The sequence below is a fragment of the Carcharodon carcharias genome, chromosome 22, assembly GCF_017639515.1.
Source record: "Carcharodon carcharias isolate sCarCar2 chromosome 22, sCarCar2.pri, whole genome shotgun sequence".
Classification (NCBI taxonomy): domain Eukaryota; kingdom Metazoa; phylum Chordata; class Chondrichthyes; order Lamniformes; family Lamnidae; genus Carcharodon; species Carcharodon carcharias.
The window spans coordinates 51,739,171-51,760,461 of record NC_054488.1 but is presented as its reverse complement, the minus strand read 5'-3'; the positions used below and the strand labels follow the sequence as shown (position 1 = coordinate 51,760,461).

Genomic DNA, 21,291 nt, shown 5'->3' with positions numbered 1-21,291 from the left:
CATTGGAATGTGGGTGCCCTCCTCAAGAGGCGCACAGGAAACGGCTAGCTGTGCATGTACCCCAGCAAAGGGGCATCAACAGCACAGCTACAGGGGTGAAATTCACACCCTGCATTTTTTGATTTCCCTACACTTAGGGAAATCCTTCCTATGATTTCTAAATCACTTATCACATTACTCGCCACCAACTTCCAAAACAAAGCTGAAGAGAAACCTTTTGTTGAACTTAAAAAGAATCAGATTGACGATGTACAGGCAATCCCGAATCCAAACCAAGTCAAGATTAACATTACTTTGAACATACAAAGTTTGCTTCAGAGCATGGGCTCAGTGCTCATCCCTGTTAAGATAAACCCTTGAGCAGAACTATTTAGCTTGTTTCCATAAGTTTGTAATGATGATGTCTGATTCTAATGGTTTCAAAAGTTAAACAAAAATAGAATACATGTAGAACCACTCTGATTCATATTGAATGTACAAAAAAAATCAACATAAATCACACAAACTTGGTTTGAAACATTGACACAACATGTTCAGGTCTTACCTGATCTTGGAACATAGTACCTCCAAAACCCCAAACACAGGCAAACACAAAGTACAATTCATAGAGTTCCTTGGGAGAGTCAGCGGGCGCATTGACTGGGGTCAGAAGGCATTCCATCAGGTGGAGAACTGTCTGCACCATGGTGATCTCTGGAGTTGGAGTAATCTTTTTAAATCCTGTACGTAACTTTTCAAGGCAGGTAGGCAAGTATTTATCAAACAGTATCAGAAGATTTGCCTTTTCTGATTGTACTTCACGGCTTTCAATCCAGCTAGCTACCACACTAAAGAAGAAAAGAAAAAACAGTACACAGACCATACCATTTGTCTTTATTTTACAATTTGTTGACAATTTCAGGATAAAAAAAATGCAACTTACGGGTTCCAGCCAAGATCAGCTGGGTTGATGTAGAGTATTCCTGCTCGGGACACTGTAGCTGGTGTGGCTGTTCTCAGGTGACTGATTTCAAACAGCAAACGCATTGTGGGGTTCAGTGGAATTCGCTCATTGCTGGCAAGTGTTAACACCTTCACATAAGAAGTTAAAGTAAAAGAAACTAAATAATTGATAATCTGTCTGAAACAGAAAACAATCACTTATGAAGTGTCTGATACTCATTTTTGATTTGAACAAATGTATATGCAACATACAATGGATTAAATCCTACATGTGACAGACCCTGTGAGAAGAAGAACTATGGGCAGATTCATCCCAGAATTGCATTAAGTGTGGGAGCGGGCGTGAAAAACAGCATTTTACCCATTGGCCACAATAGTGGGTTTTCACGCAGGATCATGCCCTTCCCGCCTCATAAATTATGCAGTCAGAGGAAACATGCCATCTCATTGACGGCGACCTCCGATTTATCTGCCACACTGTTAATTTGTCACTTCCTCACTCTGGGTGCCATACTTAAAACTGCAGCCACGTGCACAGTTCTCAATGCTTGCAGCCCAGGACTGTTCCAGTGAAGACATGGCCCCAAAAGCCAAGAAGAGTGCAACCACCTGATTCAGTGACACATCCCTGGAACGCCTTTTGGATGCCATGAAGGCTCACCGCATTGTCCTCCACTCCTGCTCTGAGCACAGCCATCAATCTCACCAATCCGGCTTGGGAGGCGGTGGCAGCAGTGGTCAGTGCAAGCGCTGGACACAAGAGGTCGGCCATCCAGTGCAGAAAAAGGATGAATGATCTCATCTGTGCCACCAGGGTAAGTCAACCGTCTCATCACTATCAACTCACCCACTCACAAGCCCATCACACATTCATTGGCATTTCACTCACTGCCAGTTCAAGGGACATCATTACTCATTCTCTCACACACACCCTCACATCTTCATCTGGCCTCAGGTCCTCTAGAGATCATCTCCTCATCCTGTCCATGGTTTCAATCAGCACACATGCCTGCCATCCTTCTCATTTGTCCGCTCACACCGCCAAACATGCCCGCCGTCAATAAGAGCGAAAAATTCTGGTCTATGGGTGGAATTTTCCATTCTGGAGACTAAGTGCAGCGACGGACAGCAAAGTTGGCATGATTCCCGCGGGGAGGTGGAAAAGAATTTTTTTGCCTAATTTTCCACTTTTCAAGCTCATTGATTATGCATCAGTGAGGAGCTCGTCAAATCTCATGGCACAGCTGGCAGTGATTTGCCCTCCTTGCTGTTACCTCGTGGGGTTGAAGGTCCTGGTGCCATATTTAAATAGCACCCACACAGGCATTCACTCATTACAGGCCAGGTGTTGTATCAGACAGTAACCCATGGTGCCTAAAAGATCAAAACCCTCAGTTGCACGTTCACTGAGGCCTCCGCCTCGTGGACGATTCCCAACCAGGAAAGGCGAGAGGTCCTCTTTCCTCAGGATGGGAGCCGGAGGTCCCCCCGCCTGACCATGCTGGCCTGGGAGGAGGTCGCCAGGGAGGTCAGCACCTGTGGTACACAAAAAAAGGACTGCCCTACAGTGCAGGAAAAGGATGAATGATCTGGTGTGCTCTGCCAGGTTAAGTGCACCTTCTCCTTACTTTTAATTCACACGCTCCTAAGGGCATCAGGCAGTCTAAGGATTAAAGTCCACAGGGTTGTCACACACTACCAGCAGATGGGATATCAGCACTGAATATCTGCCAGCCACTAATGTAAGATCCTGAACAAACAGTGTCTTAATATCTTACTGAGGAGGGTTCAACACACACAGCAGCCATGCATTCTTCTGAACTGCTCTTTCATCCAAAGAGCTCCCAGTCAATCCACCTGTCTTCTAAGAGTTGTGAGTGTTCCTTGGGTACCTGGCACAAACTTACATGATATGATTTCTGTGATCACAGATCAGCTGGACATTGAGAGAGTGAAATACGTTTATATTAATGATATTCAGAGGCTGCTGCCAGGGAGCTCTCAAGGCAGTTGATGGCACCCTGCACTTGCAGAAAGTCTGAGATCACTGTGAATCCCACAGCTCTGACAACCTGGCTTGCTTCATCCCTGTGGATGAAAAGGGCACCTGTCAGCTTCCTTATGCATTTATGTGTCGCCACTTGTGAGATTCCGCAGAAGTCCCCAATGGAGTCTTGGAAGGATCTGATAGCAAAAAAATCGAGTGCAGTTGTAATCTTAAGTGTCACCAGAATTGGAAGCCTTCCCAGTCTGCACAGTGTGAGCTCCTCATGGAGAATGTAGCAAATATGAGCTACCACATCCCTAGACAAGCGAAGGCATCTGTGGCACTGCCTTTCATGCATTTCCAAGAATGAAAAGCGTCTTCTGTGGACCCTTGGTTGCGCCAAACATCTTCGTAGATTTGGCCCCACCTCATCCACATCTGGATCTTCCTGGGGCCCTGCTGGCACTTGTTTCTCAGGGCGACGGTCTTCCCTGCGCTGGGCCAAACAGCAAACTTCTTCTCATTTGCATCAAAGCTTTCAAGAAGGCAGCATTGACTGCAGCCTGCATTCTCAACTCCTCCTTGTTTCTGTGAACTGATACAATTAAGCAATCGATGTTCATTCTCGTTGATCTGTCTTCCTCCATATACAAGGCATTCTCCAGCCCTTCACCTTCCCTTAGTCTGCACATCACATACCAAGGTCACCCCTTGCAGGATGACATTATCATGGAGGAAGACAGCTGGCTGATCTTTCCCCTCAGATGTGAATTCACATTCACAATGAGGGTGTTCATTTGGGTCAAAAGACCCAATTCCTAGGAGCCACAGTCAGCCTTATGTTGGTTGTTCTCTAGTAGCCTTAACAACAACTATGATACCCAGTCCTTGCACTTCTGTCCTGACTACAAGCATGGTGCCTTGAATGCAATGACCTATGCACTGGGACAAAGGAGGCTTATCGGGCCCCTGTTGCTTCTGTGCAGCAGATGTGGCCATTGGTTCTTGGAGCCTGCATCCATTCTGACATACCTCTGTGTGGATCATTGCCAATTAAGACCATATGCACCACAGCATGTAAATTTAATGGATTCTTGTCTGAACCATTAGAAAAAGAGCCAAGATCATTCATTGTGCATCAGTCTCTTGAGTCCAGCACTTTGCTAATGGTTTGAACATGGGTGCCCCATCAATTGGCCCAAAATACTTGAGCACAACTCCTCCCACTTGCCTTGAGTCCCCTCCCATATCATTTCTTTTCAAACTTGTTTTTCCAACTGTGTCAATCATCACTCAGAGCGAACATGGTGCTCATTAGATCCATGTGTACAACCAGCTTCCAACCACCCCCTATCACCCAGCAAGTTCCTCCCATCCTCCTTTATAGTCACTGCCTCCTAATTCCCATTCCTCCTGTTACTATCCAGCCTCTCCCATTACCCTTGATCCCATCACTGGGTACTTGATGGTCCTGTCCCCTCCCCAAATCCTTTAATGTTGATGGCCCCATGCTCATTGTCGACCTGACCCCTCCCTTCGCGAGGCCACATGCACCCTGACTATCTGAGACCACCTCCCCCACTCCCATAAGACCATCCAATACCCCCGCAATAACTTTTCAGCTCCAGATGTACAGGAGGCAGGTGCCTCCCCTGACTTTGACTGTGCCATCTGCCTCACAGTACCATGCTTCAAACCCTCAGGACCAAATTCCTTAGATAACTGACCGCGCCCTGCACCACAAGCGTCACTACTCAGAGATGCCTTCCCCCACCCAAGACTGGGATCAAAACAGGTGTGCCATGCAAGGCCCTCTAACATGGCCCCCACAGCCCCAGCACAGTCCGTTCAATATTCCCCCAACAGCATGGCCTCAGTCTCAGGACAGTCACAGAATCACAGAAGAGGCCCTTTGGCCCATCAAGTCTGCACCGACACGTGAGAAACACCTGACCTACCTACCTAATCCCATTTACCAGCACTTGGCCCATAGCCTTGAATGTTATGACGTGCCAAGTGCTCATCCAGGTATTTTTTAAAGGATGTGAGGCAACCCACCTCCACCACCCTCCCAGGCAGCGCATTCCAGACCATCACCACACTCTGGGTAAAAAAGTTTTTCTTCACATCCCCCTAAACCTCCTGCCCTTCACCTTGAACTTATGCTCCTTCTCTTCATTGTTTATTGTCGACTTGACCCCTCCCTTCTCGAGGCCACATGCACCCTGACTATCTGAGACCACCTCCCCAACCCCCATAAGACCATCCAATACCCCCCCAATGACTTTTCAGCTCCAGACTTACAGGAGGCAGGTGCCTCCCCTGACCTATTCTTTGAACAGTCTTAAATTCCTGGCCCCAAGACAGTCTTTCACCATTCCACTCTGTTCCTTGCACCCCCCTGAAGTCCTGCCTCCAGCTTTCCCCTTCCCTCCCATGTTCCACCACCTTCCAATCCTTTCTCCAACTCCCTCCTTCACTCCAGTGTTCCATCTCCCCAATACAGCCTTCGTCTTCACCCATCCCTCCCATGTTCACAACCACCCCCCCAGACCAGACTCCATCTTCCTCCTTCCCTCCATGTTCTACCCCTCAACCTAGTGCAGTCTCTGTCATCCCCTCCCTATGCCCAGCCATGGCACAGCCTGTGATACAAGCACCCGAAAAATGCTGTTAAAGGTGGGTGAAAGAAGTGTCTAAGTACCTCACCGTCATTGATGAAGAAGCTTGCCAGGTGCACGGTACTTATATACAGTCAGGAAACAGACTATTCTAATTGTACAATGTCAGGGCGCTTGACTGGGAGGGGAAACGTAATTTCAGCAAGTTGGCCTTTTAATGAGCATTCATGAGATGGAAATGAATGCAAATATGGTTCCCGAATTAGATCAGTTGGAAACTCGATCCACCTTTAACCCCTCAAAAGTCAGGAGAACAAAATTCCAAACTAATTTCCCACCAGTGAGAAACTGAATTTGATATTAAGCCAAATTTTGTGCCCCTATCTGCCACTATTACTGTTGCAGGTGGGAGCGAAAATTTCTCCCTTATACCTGGCTTCTTCTTGTTTTATATCTAAGTACCTGTAAGATGCTGGTAACTCTGCCACTCATAACCAAAGTTACTTTGTGCCTTATGAAGCAAAGGAGAGTGGAGAAAATCTTCTGCTGCATAATTTTAGTGAAAATGTAAAGATGAGCATAAAAACAAATTTCTCCTTTTATATTTCAAGAGTCTTTCACTAAAAGGAATTTCATCCCCATTTGCTTGATCGGTAGAAGGTGAGCAGTTATGTATACTGAAAAACACAGTTCAGAAATGACTATACCTTTCACAAACAATGGAACAAATTTCCACTTTGGGCACTATCAGGAGGTTGTATTGGCATGTAATTGTTTATTTTCTTCTGTCTATTGAAAAGTATTCCTTGATACACTTAAGACTGGTACCATGCTGTTGTTTTATTAATAAAATTGAAAATGGATTTATCAGCAAAAATAAGCATTTTGAATAAATATGTCCAATCCTCAACACAATTAATCCTAGCTGAATTCACCGAAAACGACTTTCATTGACATTCACTAGTCAGTTCCATGGTAACTTAAATATCTTTTGAAATGAAATAACTTTTAACATTTGAAACTCGTGCCCATGCATGTAAGAAAATCAGTACAAATTAAATAGCCTTCCCCAACCAGCACTATAGGTGGAATCACAAAGTTTTGACTTGGAAGCGAGATCAGCTTTATGGGCAGGGCCTGATCTGGGTGAATTGATCAGCTTAAAATGTTGGGGAAAGCATGAATGTAAGAGATTTTAGGTGTTGTTCACATTTAAACTTCCTCAAACCTTTTGTGCTGGTTTGGCTGACTCTGAAAGACTACACTGATATTGCTGTAGTAAACATTGTTAAGCCAAAAATGGTCTGTTTTTGTGCTATAAATCCTATGCATCCTATGTACTGAAAATAGGAGGCATCTCCTACCCATTTGGGTTCTTTGCCTTGCATTGTGTGCCTGTTTGTCCTGCACAGTCAATAGAGGGTGAGATAAGGGACTGCTGTGCATGTGGGTGCCAGATGGCCCTATTCATTAGTAAATACATGTTTCTATGGTGAAAGTTTTTAGCAACTCTATAATCATGCACCTTTCTGAGGGGTTATTAAGTACTTTGCGCATGCAATGTTCCCATGTTCAGGAGCAGCATGCATCCTGAGGCTACTCTACTCAGCTGATGTGTCTGATGTGACTCAGAGGCCAGTCCTGAGGATTGGTTGTGCCACTCACCTAGCTAGAGCATATGATGTCGTTGAACCATTTCTGGCATTTGATACAAGAGTAAGTGTCACGCTTCTGCTATGTCCTTTGTTTGTGTAAGTGGCCTCCTCCCTCACCCTCTGGGAATAGGATTTCCCTCCTCTTCCTCATGACATTGTGACAAGGTCAGCATAAGAGAATCTGGAGGTCTGGCTTCTAGGCCTCCACCTCTCCTGGAACATCAGAACGTTAACAAATTGATTTAAACAGTAATGGCTGCCGTGGTCTGTTTAAATCATGCCCAGGCTTCAGAAGCTCCACCTCTGCTTCCACCTTCCTGGTTGCTAATTGGACAGTGAACCCATCTCCATCATAATGGGGCATGGACAGGGTGGATAGGGAGCAGCTGTTCCCCTTAGTTGAAGGGTCAGTCACGAGGGGACACAAGTTCAAGGTGAGGAGCAGGAGGTTTAGAGGGGATGTGAGGAAAATCTTTTTTACCCAGAGGGGTGACGGTCTGGAATGCGCTGCCTGGGAGGGCGGTGGAGGCGGGTTGCCTCACGTCCTTTAAAAAGCACCTGGATGAGCACTTGGCACGTTATAACATTCAGGGCTATGGGCCAAGTGCTGGTAAATGGGATTAGGTAGGTAGGTCAGGTGTTTCTCACGTGTCGGTGCAGACTCGATGGACCAAAGGGCCTCTTCTGCACTGTGTGTTTCTGTGATTCTGTGAAAGGTGCTAAGAGCACACAGAGAATGACGGAAATCTGTGATGCCAACCCATGACTTTCTGGCAGCAATGGCAAGCACCATCGAAGTGCAGGCATCACTACTGTATCCAGTGAATGTTAAGCTGGACTATTACTTTAGCCTGAAGATTACACATTGCACAAGGACATACCTGGGCAATTTTCCACATAGCCGAATAGATGCCAGTGTTGTAGCTGTACTGGAACAACTTGGCTAGGGATGTGTCAAGTTCTAGAGCACAAGTCTTCAGTACTATTGTCGGAACATTGTCAGGACACATAGCCTTTGCACTATCCAGTGCCTTCAGCTATTTCTTGATATCATGTGGAGTGAATTGATTTGGGCTGAAGAATTGGGATGTGGGAACCTCTGAAGGAGGCCAAGATGGATCATCTACTCGGCACTTCTGGCTGAAGGTTGTAGCAAATGCTTCAGCCTTATCTTATGCACTGATTTGCTAGGATTATTACCTTGAGGTTCTGCTTTTTAATTTAGTACTTGGCTCCTCATATGCTCTATGATGAACCTCTCTCCTCATTCTACCTATGTCACTGGTACCTACATGGGCCATGACAACTGGATCCTCTCCCTCCCACTGTTAAGTTCTTCTCCAGCCCTGAGCAGAAATCCCGAACTCTAGCACTGGCCAGACAACACAGCCTTCTGGATTCTTGCTCTTGGCTGTAGAAAACAGCATCTATACTGTCCTCTATACTGTCCCCTGACTATACTGTCCTCTATTACCACCAAATTCCTTTTAACTCGCCCCACTTGAATGGCTTCCTGTACCATGGTGCCATGGTGAGTCTGTCCATCCATATTGCAGCTCTCTCTCTTGTCCATACAAGTTCCAAAAGCTTCAAACTTGTTGCTTAATTACAAGCACTCAAGCTCCTACATTCTCAATTCCATTGCTTGCCTGTCTTGCAGTCACACCCTCCTATCCCTGACCACTGATCAAATCAGATGACTCTGTGCACTCAAGCAGCACTGAGAAATCCCTCTATTTATACTTTCTGAAGAACAAATGAGTCAAGATCTGCTAAAGCTCAGATACCAGTTTAAGCTAACTACCTAATTAACTAGCTGCAGCTGCTCTTGGAGAGCTTGTCTATCCCTGTTTAAAACTGGAATAAACTCACCTACCTCTTAATTTAAACGGTAATATTTAGTTCATTTCTAAATTAAAGAAAAATCGAAACTCTTGCAGGATCCGCAAAGAGATGCAGATCCTGTAGTCTAGCCACACAAACTATTGGCCCTCCCCTTGAGCATGCAGGGATGATCACTGGAATCATTTAGAGGATGAGGCAGCACAAAGTTTGCGTGCTGCCTGTCTCTAACAGACCAGGTGCTGGGCAAGCACACTTTGTAACCCATGCGCCCAAAAGCAGGCCTCGCTGAGTTTTCCTCCTTAAACATTACTGCTGGTTTTCTGCATCATCTGTGCCTGAATGTTCCTGTGCTACAAAGGATTGAAATTTCAGCCCTTTGGAAAGACATGGGATAATTAAAGATGGTCACCACATATTTTAGAGCGAAATTATATGTCATACATCAAATGAAGTTTTTTTGAGAGAAGTGACTCTGAACAGATTACTGGATTGCGTCAGGTCTAGCACATATTGATTTTCAGAAAGCATTCTATAAGGTAGGTCACAGATGATTCGATTGAAAATGTCAGATGTATGGCAGCTGGCAAAATGTGGCTGATTGATTAGCATAAGAGAACTGAGGCTAATAGGCCAATGAGGCCGAGATAGATCATCCACTCGGCACTTCTGGCTGAAGATTGTTGTAACTGTTTCAGCCTTATCTTTTGCCATGATGTGCTGGGATTATTACCTTGAGGTTCTGCTTTTTAATTTGGTGCTTAGCTCCTCACACTCTCAATGATGAACCTTTCTCTTCATTCTATCTATGTCACTGGTACCTACATGGACCATGAAAACTGGATCCTCTCCCTCCCACTGTAAATTCTTCTCCAGTGATACCAACACCCATCTAGGAGTCTTCATCCCTTCCCGTCCTTCTGGCCCCATCCCATCTTCTAATCCCAGCCCTTGCTGTGTATTCACCATACCTTCTGACCTTCCCCTCTATGATGCTGAACGTTCAGTACTCAGCAAGGACTCAGTTTCATACCCTTACACCCTCACTTCAATGAATTTCGGGCTCGGCACCTTCCTCCACCTTCGTCTCCGTGCTCACTTCTTTGGCAGGCCCCGGGTTCCATGGATCCTTTCACCTGCCTCCAGTATTCTCCCTCCACCTGGACTCCTCCTTCTGGCCTCTTACCTGCTCTTGGTGTTTTCATTGAGAACTGTCAGTGTGACATCAGCTATCTCAATTTCTCTGCTCCTCTCACCCACTCTAACCTGTCTCCTTCTGAACGTGCTGCACTCCGTTCTCTTAGGTCCAACCCTGACTTTGTTATCAAACTTTCCGACAAGGGTGATGTTGTTGTTGTCTGGCGTACTGATCTCTACCTTGCAGAGGCTGATGGCCAACTCTCAGGCACTTCCTCCTACATCCCCCTAGACCTTGACCCCACCACCGAACATCAAGCCATTGTTTCCAGGACCATCACTGACCTCATCTCCTCTAGAGATCTTCTCTCCACAGCTTCCAGCCTCATAGTCTCCCAGCCCCAGACTGCCTGCTTCTACCTCCTCCCCAAAATCCACAAACAGGACTGTCCCGGTAGACCGATCAGTCAGCCCATTCCTGCCCCATGAAACTCATTTCTTCCTATCTTGACTCCGTTCTCTCTCGCCTTGTCCAGTCTCTTCCCACCTACATCCACGGTTCCTTTGATGCCCTACGTCATATCAGCAACTTCCAGTTCCCTGGCCCTAACCGCCTGCTCTTCATCATGGGCGTCCAATCTCTCTACACCTCCATCCCACACTAGGATGGTCTGAGGGCTCTCCACCTCTTCCTTGAACAGGGGCCTGAACAATCCCCATCCACTACCACTCACCGCCTCACTGAACAATTTCTCCTTAACCTCTTCTCACTTGCTCCAAATAAAAGGTATGGCTATGGGTACCCATATGTGCCCCAGTTATGCCTGTCTCTTTATGGGGTATGTGGAACATTCCTTGTTCCGGTCCTACCCAGGCCCCCTTCCACAACTCTTTTTTCGGTACATCGATGACAGTTTTGGTGCCGCTTCATGATCTCGTCTGGACATGGGAAAATTTATCAATTTTGTTTCCAATTTCCACCCCTCCATCACCTTCACATAGTCCATCTCTGACACTTCCCTTCCCTTCCTTGACCTCTCTGTCTCCATTTCTGGTGATATACTGTCCACCAATATTCATTAAAAGCCCACCAACTCCCAAAGTTACGTTGACTACTGCTCCTCACACCCTGCTTCCTGTAAGGACCCCATCCCATTCTCTTAGTTCCTTTGTCTCCGTCGCATCTGTTCCGATGATGCCACTTTCCAAAACGGCACTTCTGACATGTCTGCCTTCTTCCTTAACCGAGGATTTGCACCCACTGTGGTTGACAGGGCCCTCAACTGCATCCGATTCATCTTCCGCGCCTCTGCTCGCGCACCTTCCTCTCCCTCCCAGAACCATGATAGATTCCCCGTAGTCCTCACTTTTAACCCCATTCAAAGGATCACCCTCCGCCATTTCCGTCAACCCCAGCATGATGCCACCACTAAACACATCTTCCCTTCACCACCCCTGTCAGCATTCCATAGGGACTGTTCCCTCTGGGACACCCTGGTCCACTCCTCCATCATCTCCAACACCTCGTCCCTCTCCCATGGCACCTTCCCATGCAATCGCAGAAGCTGCAACACCTGCCCCTTTACCTCCTTCCTCCTCACCATCCAAAGGCCAAAACACTCCTTTCTGGTGATGCAGCGCTTCACTTGCACCTCCTTCAGTTTGGTCTATTGCATTCGCTTCTCCCAATGCATTGGAGAGACCAAACGCAGACTGGGTGACTGCTTTGTGGAACACCTTTGGCCTGTCAGCAAGCATGACTCAGACATTCCTGTCACTTGCCATTTCAAAACACCATCCTGATCTCATGCCCACATGTCCGTCCTCAGCCTGCTGCAATGTTCCAGTGAAGCCCAACACAAACTGGAGGAACACCAACCACATCAACTTCCGATTAGGCATTTTACAGCCTTCTGGACTTAACATTGAGTTAATCAACTTCAGACCATGAACTGTCTCCTCTATCTTCACCCCTTTGTTACCCCCTTTTTTCAATATTCATTTTTATTTTTTTATTTTTATTTATTATTTTTAATCCACTGATTTTTATTTATTTTCATTTTTATTCATTGTTTTATCCCCACTTTTTATCCTGTTGTCGATCTATTCTCCCCACCACTGTCCCCTTCCCCCACCCCACCCCCACAAGGGCCATCTGTCACTTGTTTCTATTGTTCTTTTCAGACTGCTTACCTTGTCCTATTATCACATTCTGCTTTCTCACCTTAGTGCCACAATCAGCACCTCCTTTAGCCCTTACCAGTACCATTAACACCCCCTTTGTCCTTTTGTTCATAACATCTTTGTCAATCTATCCTTTGCCCCCACCTATTGCTGGCCTTCTATCCAGCTTCACCTGCTCCACCCGCCGTAAACAGTATAAATTTCATCACATTTTTACTTCTCTTTAGTTCTGAAGAAGAATCATACGGACTTGAAGTGTTAACTCTGTTTTTCTCTCCACAGATGCTGTTAGACCTGCTGAGTTTTTCCAGCATTTTCTGTTTTTGTTTCAGATTTCCAGCATCCGCAGTATTTTACTTTTATGAAGCTAATAGACGTTGCTCAAATCAGAGAAGGGTAGGAATTTGTATTCCTTTAGAGTTAGTGCTGAATCATATGTTCATGTCCAAAGATAGATGACTAGGCATGTGAATGATAGCAGGATTTGAGGCTCAGTCAGCAGTGCCCCTGCATCCAAACCAGAAGCTCTGGGTTCAAGATCCACTGCAGGACTGGTTCAGCACAGAAAGAGTTTTCATGACACAGTTCAACAGGCTGATAAAGGTGTGTGAAGATATGAAACAAGCAAACAGACTTGGGAATAAGGAGCATGGTTTGAAAATTTAATAATGCTACAAAAATCAGAAATACATGAGGAAGGCTATAAAAATCCTCTGGGGTGTATAGATAGTTTTAAAAATGTTTAGCCAGGTGCAATTTAATTCAGACAAGAGAGAGATGGTGCATATGGGTAGGAAAACCCAAAACTGGAGTATATATTTATGGGATGCATAGAAAGGTGTGGATGAACACAGAAAGATCTGTTGGTTTAAATATATAATTTCCATGAAGAGAGTACGCAGGTAAATAAAACTGTAAAAAAGGCTAATGGCAATTTGGGTGTTAGCATTTAAAATGATAGAATACAAGAATGAAGAGGGAATGATAAATTTGATTAGGCAATAGTTAGATCACAGAATACTATATACAGTTTTGGAGGTTCTGTAGCATTACATACAGAGTAGATTTTTCAAGTTGAAGCTGGTGTCAGAAATCTGTAGTTTGCAAGCTGTGGTGTGCACTGACCATGGTTTCAAAAACTGTGCAATTTGACACAGTCCCTAACTGAAACAGAAACCAAGGACCGGAAATTCGTCCTCAGTTTGGGAATTGTGTTTTGGGCCCTTTCCTGAAGTCACGGTCCCAACTTCTAACTGAAACAGGCTGAAGAGACATCTGAAGAGGTGGCCAGACACCTGTTTTTTTCCACATGGCCTCATTATGAATACTTGGCTGATCTCCAAGAATAGGTAATGGATTCAGCCCTGTAGGCAATTTTACACAGTTGAAAAGGAGAGCATTAGTTTTGCTTGATTGACAGCATTATTAGGTTGTAATAAGATCTTGAAATGTAATTTTCAATGCCGGTGTGTTTATTTGGATATGATTAAGAGATGTTAAGGGGAATAAAGCATTTCATTGATATTATGAATGATTGTGTTTGAATGCTCCTTTTATGAGATTATAAGATGAGCAGTCTTTTTCAAGGGATTTTCAAAGCTCGTTTACTTATTTTGCCAGTTTCAGGAGCATTTCAATGGCTTGCCAATGGCACATTGATTCTGTAGATAGTGGATACTGGATTAGTGGATATGAAGGATACTTGGGGGCGTGAGGTAATGGAAGAGCCATGGAGGTAATGGAAGGGCTATAAAGGGGGCATGGGGGAATGGAGGTTGAATGGGAGATATGAGGGGGCATGGAGAGGCATGGGGATATGAGGGGGCATGGAAGGGGAATGGGGGATATGATGGAACATTTTAAACTTACCTTCAGAAGGTTCTGATTCCACTGCAGGCAGCCCCCAAGATTCATGAACTGGTGTACCTGGCAGGGTTCCACAGCCTTCAGGAATCCAGCCACCTCCACAAAAATACCATGGGCAGGGAAATTTCAATTTCCAGTAGGGATTTAAATTGCAAGCTCAATGTCACTTTAAGTGAGTGTCAGGTCATGACCTGCCATGATTCCCAACCTGATGAAAATGGCATGTGTCAGGGATCATAGGGGAAATTTAAAAACGCGGCTCTGCACACTTCCTGTTTTGTCCTCCTGATGCGTGTTTGCTCAGCAATGGGTTGGTAATTGGAATTCCTGGCTGTGACATCAGACTTCTAAGAAACCAACCTGTGGCTTTTGTTGCTAGGGAAACAGAAGCTGATTGGGAAAAAAACACCAGGCTGAGAGGTCAAATTTCAGCCAGGGGTCAGAACAGGCAGGACTCTTGAGATTCTTTTTTTTCAACAAAAGAAGGACAGATCAGACCTGTGAGTTTAAGACAGCTAACGAGGAAAGTCGTGGCACACATGGAAAAGAAGACCAAAAAGCTGATTCTGGGAGCAGAGCTGTGAAGAATCTGGAAAGGTGTGTTTTTTGTGGCCATTGTACCAGAGGACTGGCAATACTGCTGTCAGATGGGACTTTGAGCCTAACTACTTAGTGAGTAAAGGTGTTGAAACTCTACCTGGGAAGAACAGAGTTTTGTGGGACTCTGTGGCTGAGGTTAATGCCATGCATGCTGAAGGGACTGCCTTAGAAATCTATGAGATCTATTTTTGTTGTATCGGCTATTTAAAAAGAAATTTATAGTTTCTACAGAGTACAATTTACCTGTTAATTCATGCTTAACTTACATTGATTTTGGTTAGATTGTTCAGCAATATTTTTAAAAAGTGAAATTTTGTCCATTGGTTTCTTCTGTTGAGTCATTTGAGAAAGTTTGATTCTTTCACATGATTGGTCTCTGGGGGATCATGACACTAAGCATGGGAAACAATAGTTATTGGTACAGATTTGTAATACTGGAACTACTTTTACTGGAGCAAAGAAGGATTTTAAAATTATGAATGGATTTGATAGAGTGAACAGGAAAAGATTTTTTCTTCTGATTGAGGACTCAGTGATGAGAGAGCATCAATTTAAAATTGTCACTGAAAACTATGAGAGAAGCTGGGAGAGATGTTTTACAAAAGAGAGCTGCTAGATGTATGGAATAATTTTCCCACAGAAAACAGTGAGGCAAAGACCATTGCATCTTTTAAGGGAAAAACAGATAAATATATGAAACAGAGGAAAACACAAGATTATGGAGATAAATCAGGGCCACAAAAAACACACCTTTCCAGATTCTTCACAGCATAAAAGATAAAGAGAAAGCATACAATGCGGCGAAGAGCAGTGGGAAACCAGGGCTTTGGGAAGCTAACAAAGACCAACAGAGGACAACTGAAAAAGAAATAAGGAGGGAGAAGATTAAATATGAGGCTAAACTAGCCAGTAATATAAAAGAAGATTGCAAGAGCTTTTTTAGATATATAAAAGGAAAGAGAGAGGCAAAAGTGGACATTGGGCCGCTGGAAAATGACGCGGGAGAAGTAGTAGTGGGGAACAAAGAAATGGCGGAGGAACTGAATAGGTACTTTGCGTCAGTCTTCACGGTGGAAGACATGAGTAATATCCCCAAAGTTCAAGAGAGTTGGGGGGCAGAGGTGAGTACGGTGGCCATTACCAAGGAGAAAGTGCCAGGAAAACTGAAAGGACTGAAGGTGGATAAATCACCTGGACCAGATGGATTACACCCCAGAGTTCTGAAGGAGATAGCTGAAGAGATAGTGGAGTGTTAATGGTGATCTTTCAGGAATCACTTGAGTTAGGGAGGGTCCCAGAGGACTGGAAAATCGCTAATGTAACCCCCCGTTTAAGAAGGGAGTGAGGCAAAAGACGGGAAATTACAGGCCGATTAGCCTAATTAGCCTGACCTCAGTTGCTGGTAAGATTTTAGAGTCCATTATTAAGGATGAGATTTCAGTATACTTGGAAGTGCATGGTAAAATAGGGCAAAGTCAGCATGGTTTCATTAAGGGGAGGTCATGCCTGACAAATCTGTTAGAATTCTTTGAGGAGGTAATGAGTAGGTTAGACAAAGGAGAGCCAATGGATGTCATCTACTTGGACTTCCAGAAGGCCTTTGACAAGGTGCCGCACAGGAGGCTGCTCAGTAAGATAAGAGCCCATGGTGTTAGAGCCAAGGTACTAGCATGGATAGAAGATTGGCTGTCTGGCAGGAGGCAGAGAGTGGGGATAAGGGGGTTCTCCTCAGGATGGCAGCTGGTGACTAGTGGAGTTCCACAGGGGTCAGTGTTGGGACCACAACTTTTCAATTTATACATTAATGATTCAGATGAAGGAACTGAGGACATTCTGGCTAAGTTTGCAAATGATACAAAGATAGGTGGAGGGACAGGTAGTATTGAGGAGGCGGGGAGGCTGCAGAAGGATTTGGACAGGTTAGGAGAATGGGCAAAGAAGTGGCAGATGGAATTTAACGTGGGGAAATGTGAGGTCATGCACTTTAGTAGGAAGAATAGAGACATAGGCTATTTTCTAAATGGGGAGAGAATTCAGAAATCTGGAGTGCAAAGGGACTTGGGAGTCCTAGTCCAGGATTCTCTTAAGGTTAACTTGCAGGTTGAGTCCGTAGTTAGGAAGGCAAATGCAATGTTGGCATTTATTTCAAGAGGACTAGAATATAAAAGCAGGGATGTGATTCTGAGGCTTTATAAGGCTCTGGTCAGACCACATTCAGAATATTGTGAGCAATTTTGGGCCCTGTACCTCAAGAAGGATATTCTGGCCCTGGAGAGGGTCCAGAGGAGGTTCACGAGAACAATCCCAGGAATGAAAGGCTTAACCTATGAGGAACATTTGAGGATCTATACTCGATGGAGTTTAGAAGGATGAGGGGGGATTTGATTGAAACTTACAGAATACTGAATGGCCTGGATAGACTGGATGTGGGGAAGATGTTTCCATTAGTAGGAGAGGCGAGGACCCAAGGGTACAGCCTCAGAGTAAAGGGAAGACCTTTTAGAACAGAGATGAGGAGAAACTTCATTAGTCAGAGAGTGGTGAATCTATGGAATTCATTGCCACAGAAGGCTGTGGAGGCCAGGTCATTGAGTGTACTTAAGACCGAGATAGATAGGTTCTTGGTTGGTAAGGGGATCAAAGGTTACAGGGGGAAGGCAGGAGAATGTGTTTGAGAAACGTATCAGCCATGATTGAATGGTGAAGCAGACTCGATGGGCTGAATGGCCTAATTTCTGCTCCTGTGTCTTATGGTCTTATGTTCTTATGGTCTTTGCATTGTTCTAACAAAGTGGTGGCATAGATATGGTGGGCTGAATTGCCATCTTTTAAAATGGTTCTCTGAAAAGTATCCAATTTGAATTCATACTTGCTTTACTTAATCAAGCTCAGCTCCCTTCAACTGAAATGTCTACCAACCTTGTTGTCATCCATTACAGTATTAAGAGACTCAATCCACATAGGATCTATATCACCATCAAGCACAATCCATTTTGGTCCATCATGTGAAATGTTGGCAAGGTCACGCATGATAGTTGAGAAAAGTCCTAAAGTATACAAACAAAGCACATATTAAATATAAACTTTTTTCTTCCTTGATAATGATTATATTTATGTCAACATCCTGTTTATAAAAATCATACAGAAATGTATAGTTGCTAACAGTTAAGTAGACACACTTCCTTTTAATGATGTCATGCTACAATCCCTTAAAGGCATATTACAAAATCCCCCTTTTCTTTTTAAGATACTTTCCCCCTTCCAAAGAAACATAACTATTTACAATACATGTTCATGTTTAGTTACCATTACATAAGCATGTAGGACTGATGAATCTATGAGTCTCTAAAGCGTAGAGGTAATTTGTTGGTACACCCAGAACTTTTAATTGTAACCTTATCTGGAGGTTTCTTTAGTTGTCTACAGTGATCTTTGGGATTGTCATTCTTGGATGTTGTTCCTAGTTGCGTTTGGAATCCAGTCCTCGATGCAATAGGACTGCATGGTGGTTAAGGAGCTGGAATGGATCTGATTTGTCCTCGCTATTGCGGCCTTATGTGTAATTACTTAATTACTCGATTTTTGAACAAATCCCTGTCACTTCAGTTGGTTGCCACGCACTTTTTATAGGATCCTGGATGTGAATTTGTTATTCCAAATATAATCTTGGGAACTCTGTACCAGCACTTTTGTCACGCATTTTGGTCATATTCTCTTGCAATTTTAGAAGTTGTTCTCTAGTTTCGGAGAGAGTAGAATGGGTAAGAGTAGGTAGATTGGTATGCAATGGTCTGCCAAATATGAATTATGCTGGTGATGGAATAGTTGCACTTAAAGGTGCAACATGGCAATGTATAGATCTTGCTTGGTCTGTCTACATTTGAGAATTAGGGATTTCACCATGTGAATCATTTGTTCAGCTACGCCACTAGATCTAGGGTAACATGGAGAAAAATTATATTCCACTTCTCACACACATCCTGAAATGGCTTACCAATAAATTGCGGAGCATTATCCATAATGACGTCTCTAGGCATGCCAAATGAACTGAAAATAGCACTTAAGAGTGTGTGCAACAGTTGTGCTTGACATATTGTGCAATTGTTGAATTATGGAGCACTTGGTAGTCAACGGTGACGATGAAATCAGTGCCATAGACATGAAAGAGGTCGGATGTGATTTTAGACCAAGAATGAGTAGGAACTTTACTTGGAATTAGAGATTCTTTGTGCTGATTTGGTATGTACTCTTGACATGCCTCACACCTCTTGACGATAACTTCAATGTCATTGTTCATACCCAGCCAATAGATTGTCTCTCTTGTGTGAATAATCCATTTTTGGAAAATTTGAAGGAGATTGAATTTTGGACATTCATCCCTGTGTTATTTTTTTAAAAATTTACGATATGAATTCGGGACTATGAATATGCCATTCTTCAAGAAACCATGGGCAGAATTTTTAGGTCGGCATGCAGCTGTGTGCCTGAGCTGATAGGACAGGAAATCATGCGGTATTTCACTCGGGGTGCAAGGGCAAAAATCGGAAGCACACCCACCAACAATTAGGAGGCCACTTAGTGTAATTAAAGCCACAATTGTCTCCAATTTTTCGTGGTCAACGGGCGAATCAACCAGGCGGACTTACCATTTTTCATGAAACTTCATCCAATGGTAAATAAAAAAATCTATGGACAGCATTTTTACCATATATATGTTAAGGTATATATAACATATATATATGTTAAGGATCACTGATTGTGATCCTTGGACAATTTTTTCCTGATTTAAAAAAAATGATTTGTTTTCAAGTCTTCAGCTCTCTGAAACAGCTCTCACCTTCAGGGAGCTTTCGTTCAACCCTCATCTGCACCCATGCCTACGCCAGTGACTGCCCTTCTCCCGCCCCCCTGACCCCGACAGCATTTCAGCGCGCACTTCACACTGGCTGGCAGTTAATTGGCCAGCCAATGTGAAAACGTCGTCGGGAGGCCGATCGCGGTCAGTGGTCCATTCCCCGGCCGATCCCAGGCCTGCCAATTGTGCCTGCCTGCCAACCTAAAAATCCTGTCCCATAGGTCAACAGATAATGTCCATCAGGGGACACCTGGAGAGGGAAGAAATACTTGGTATGTCTAAGTTAACAAAGAACTGCTGTTGGCATGCTAAAGACTCTTGCTGATTGGCTAAAAACACCTGGCCTAAGAGAAGTATTCTCTGAACATCTTAGTCTTTAAAACTCACAGAGTGAGTGAGTGTGTGGATGCCTTAGAAGCAGGCTGCAAGAAAAAGATACTCTCTTTCCCTCTCTCTGTCCCATCTTTGTGTTAAACCTTCCTCAGAAACATGTCATCAGGATAACTCATCTGTATTTTTTGAGAGTTTGCAAAACTGGGATAAGTAAGTCACCAAGGACAGTTTCAACAAAAATCAGTTTGAAAGAACTTCTAGATCTATTGTGACCAGAAATCTGTTAGGTCAACAGAGTTGAGATCTTTTTGAATTTTATCCTTTTAGTAGAAACATTCCCATACTCCAGCCTTTGCATGGGACTGTGTTTATTTTTTCCTGTCTTGTGTTTGTGTGTGAATGTATGGGGATTCGAATCTCTGTTAAAAAAGGGAAAATAGTTACATTTCTAAACTACAGCTTGTATGTTAACCAGTTTTATAACTTGTTTTAAAAAAGAAGTTTGTTTTATAACAATCATTTTTTTATGTGTTTACTGAAAGAATCCTGGTTAGAGTCTTTTTATGCTAGGAATAACAGTGTTAAATGTAAACAACTGGCCAGTTTTGTGGGTGAATTAAACATTTAAACTATCGTTGCGACCTGTGAAGAAGTGGGGCTGGAATTAACTGCGCACTCCTTCCATCATGGTCCGTAACACTTGTGGGTCTTCTTATCTGATCCATGCCCGTGTGTGAACGATGAAGTTGTTGATGATCTGCCTGCCTTTAAAACTGACTCCCTGCAGGATGCCTAGCTCATCCCAGTAAAGCCAAAATGGTCCCAGGTGCTTGTGGGCATGCTGATTCGAATCAGGCCATCCTTCAATGATGATTTTCCACGTTTTCTGTTGTGTAGAATGTACAAAATGTACCAGATCAATTGACAGACTTGCATTCTCCTGCATGTGTAATGTTGCAGCTCCTTGAAACTGCCAATTTTGTCAAAACATTCTGGATATTTTGATGTTAGGTTGTGAACTGAGGTGATGGGAATAGTTTCTGAGGTTTCTCGACCTATGAAGTTCACTTTGTACTTACACCCATCCTTCAATAGCTCTTTAAACCAAACGTTTTGGGCTTGTCTAGCAAATTTATCTGGAAAGCTTTCATGGGAATGGATGCAATCATCGACTGAACAATTCTACCTGCTAGTTCTGTGTTTTAAAAAGCACACTATGTACCCTTTTCTCTGCATCTGCTGACGAAGTGGCCTATGGATTCTGTAAGC

General features: G+C 44.0%; 1 protein-coding gene across 1 annotated transcript in view; it reads right to left on the bottom strand.

Moving 5' to 3' along the window:
• LOC121293673 (dynein heavy chain 17, axonemal-like) overlaps positions 1–21,291 on the bottom strand; it is a 729,083-nt gene that overhangs the window by 280,825 nt on the left and 426,967 nt on the right. The window contains exons 42-44 of the mRNA XM_041216840.1: positions 17,754–17,881; positions 923–1,071; positions 545–827 (exon numbers count right to left, since the gene is read on the bottom strand). Coding sequence (XP_041072774.1) covers positions 545–827; positions 923–1,071; positions 17,754–17,881 — 560 coding nt within the window. The remainder of the gene's footprint in view (positions 1–544; positions 828–922; positions 1,072–17,753; positions 17,882–21,291) is intronic.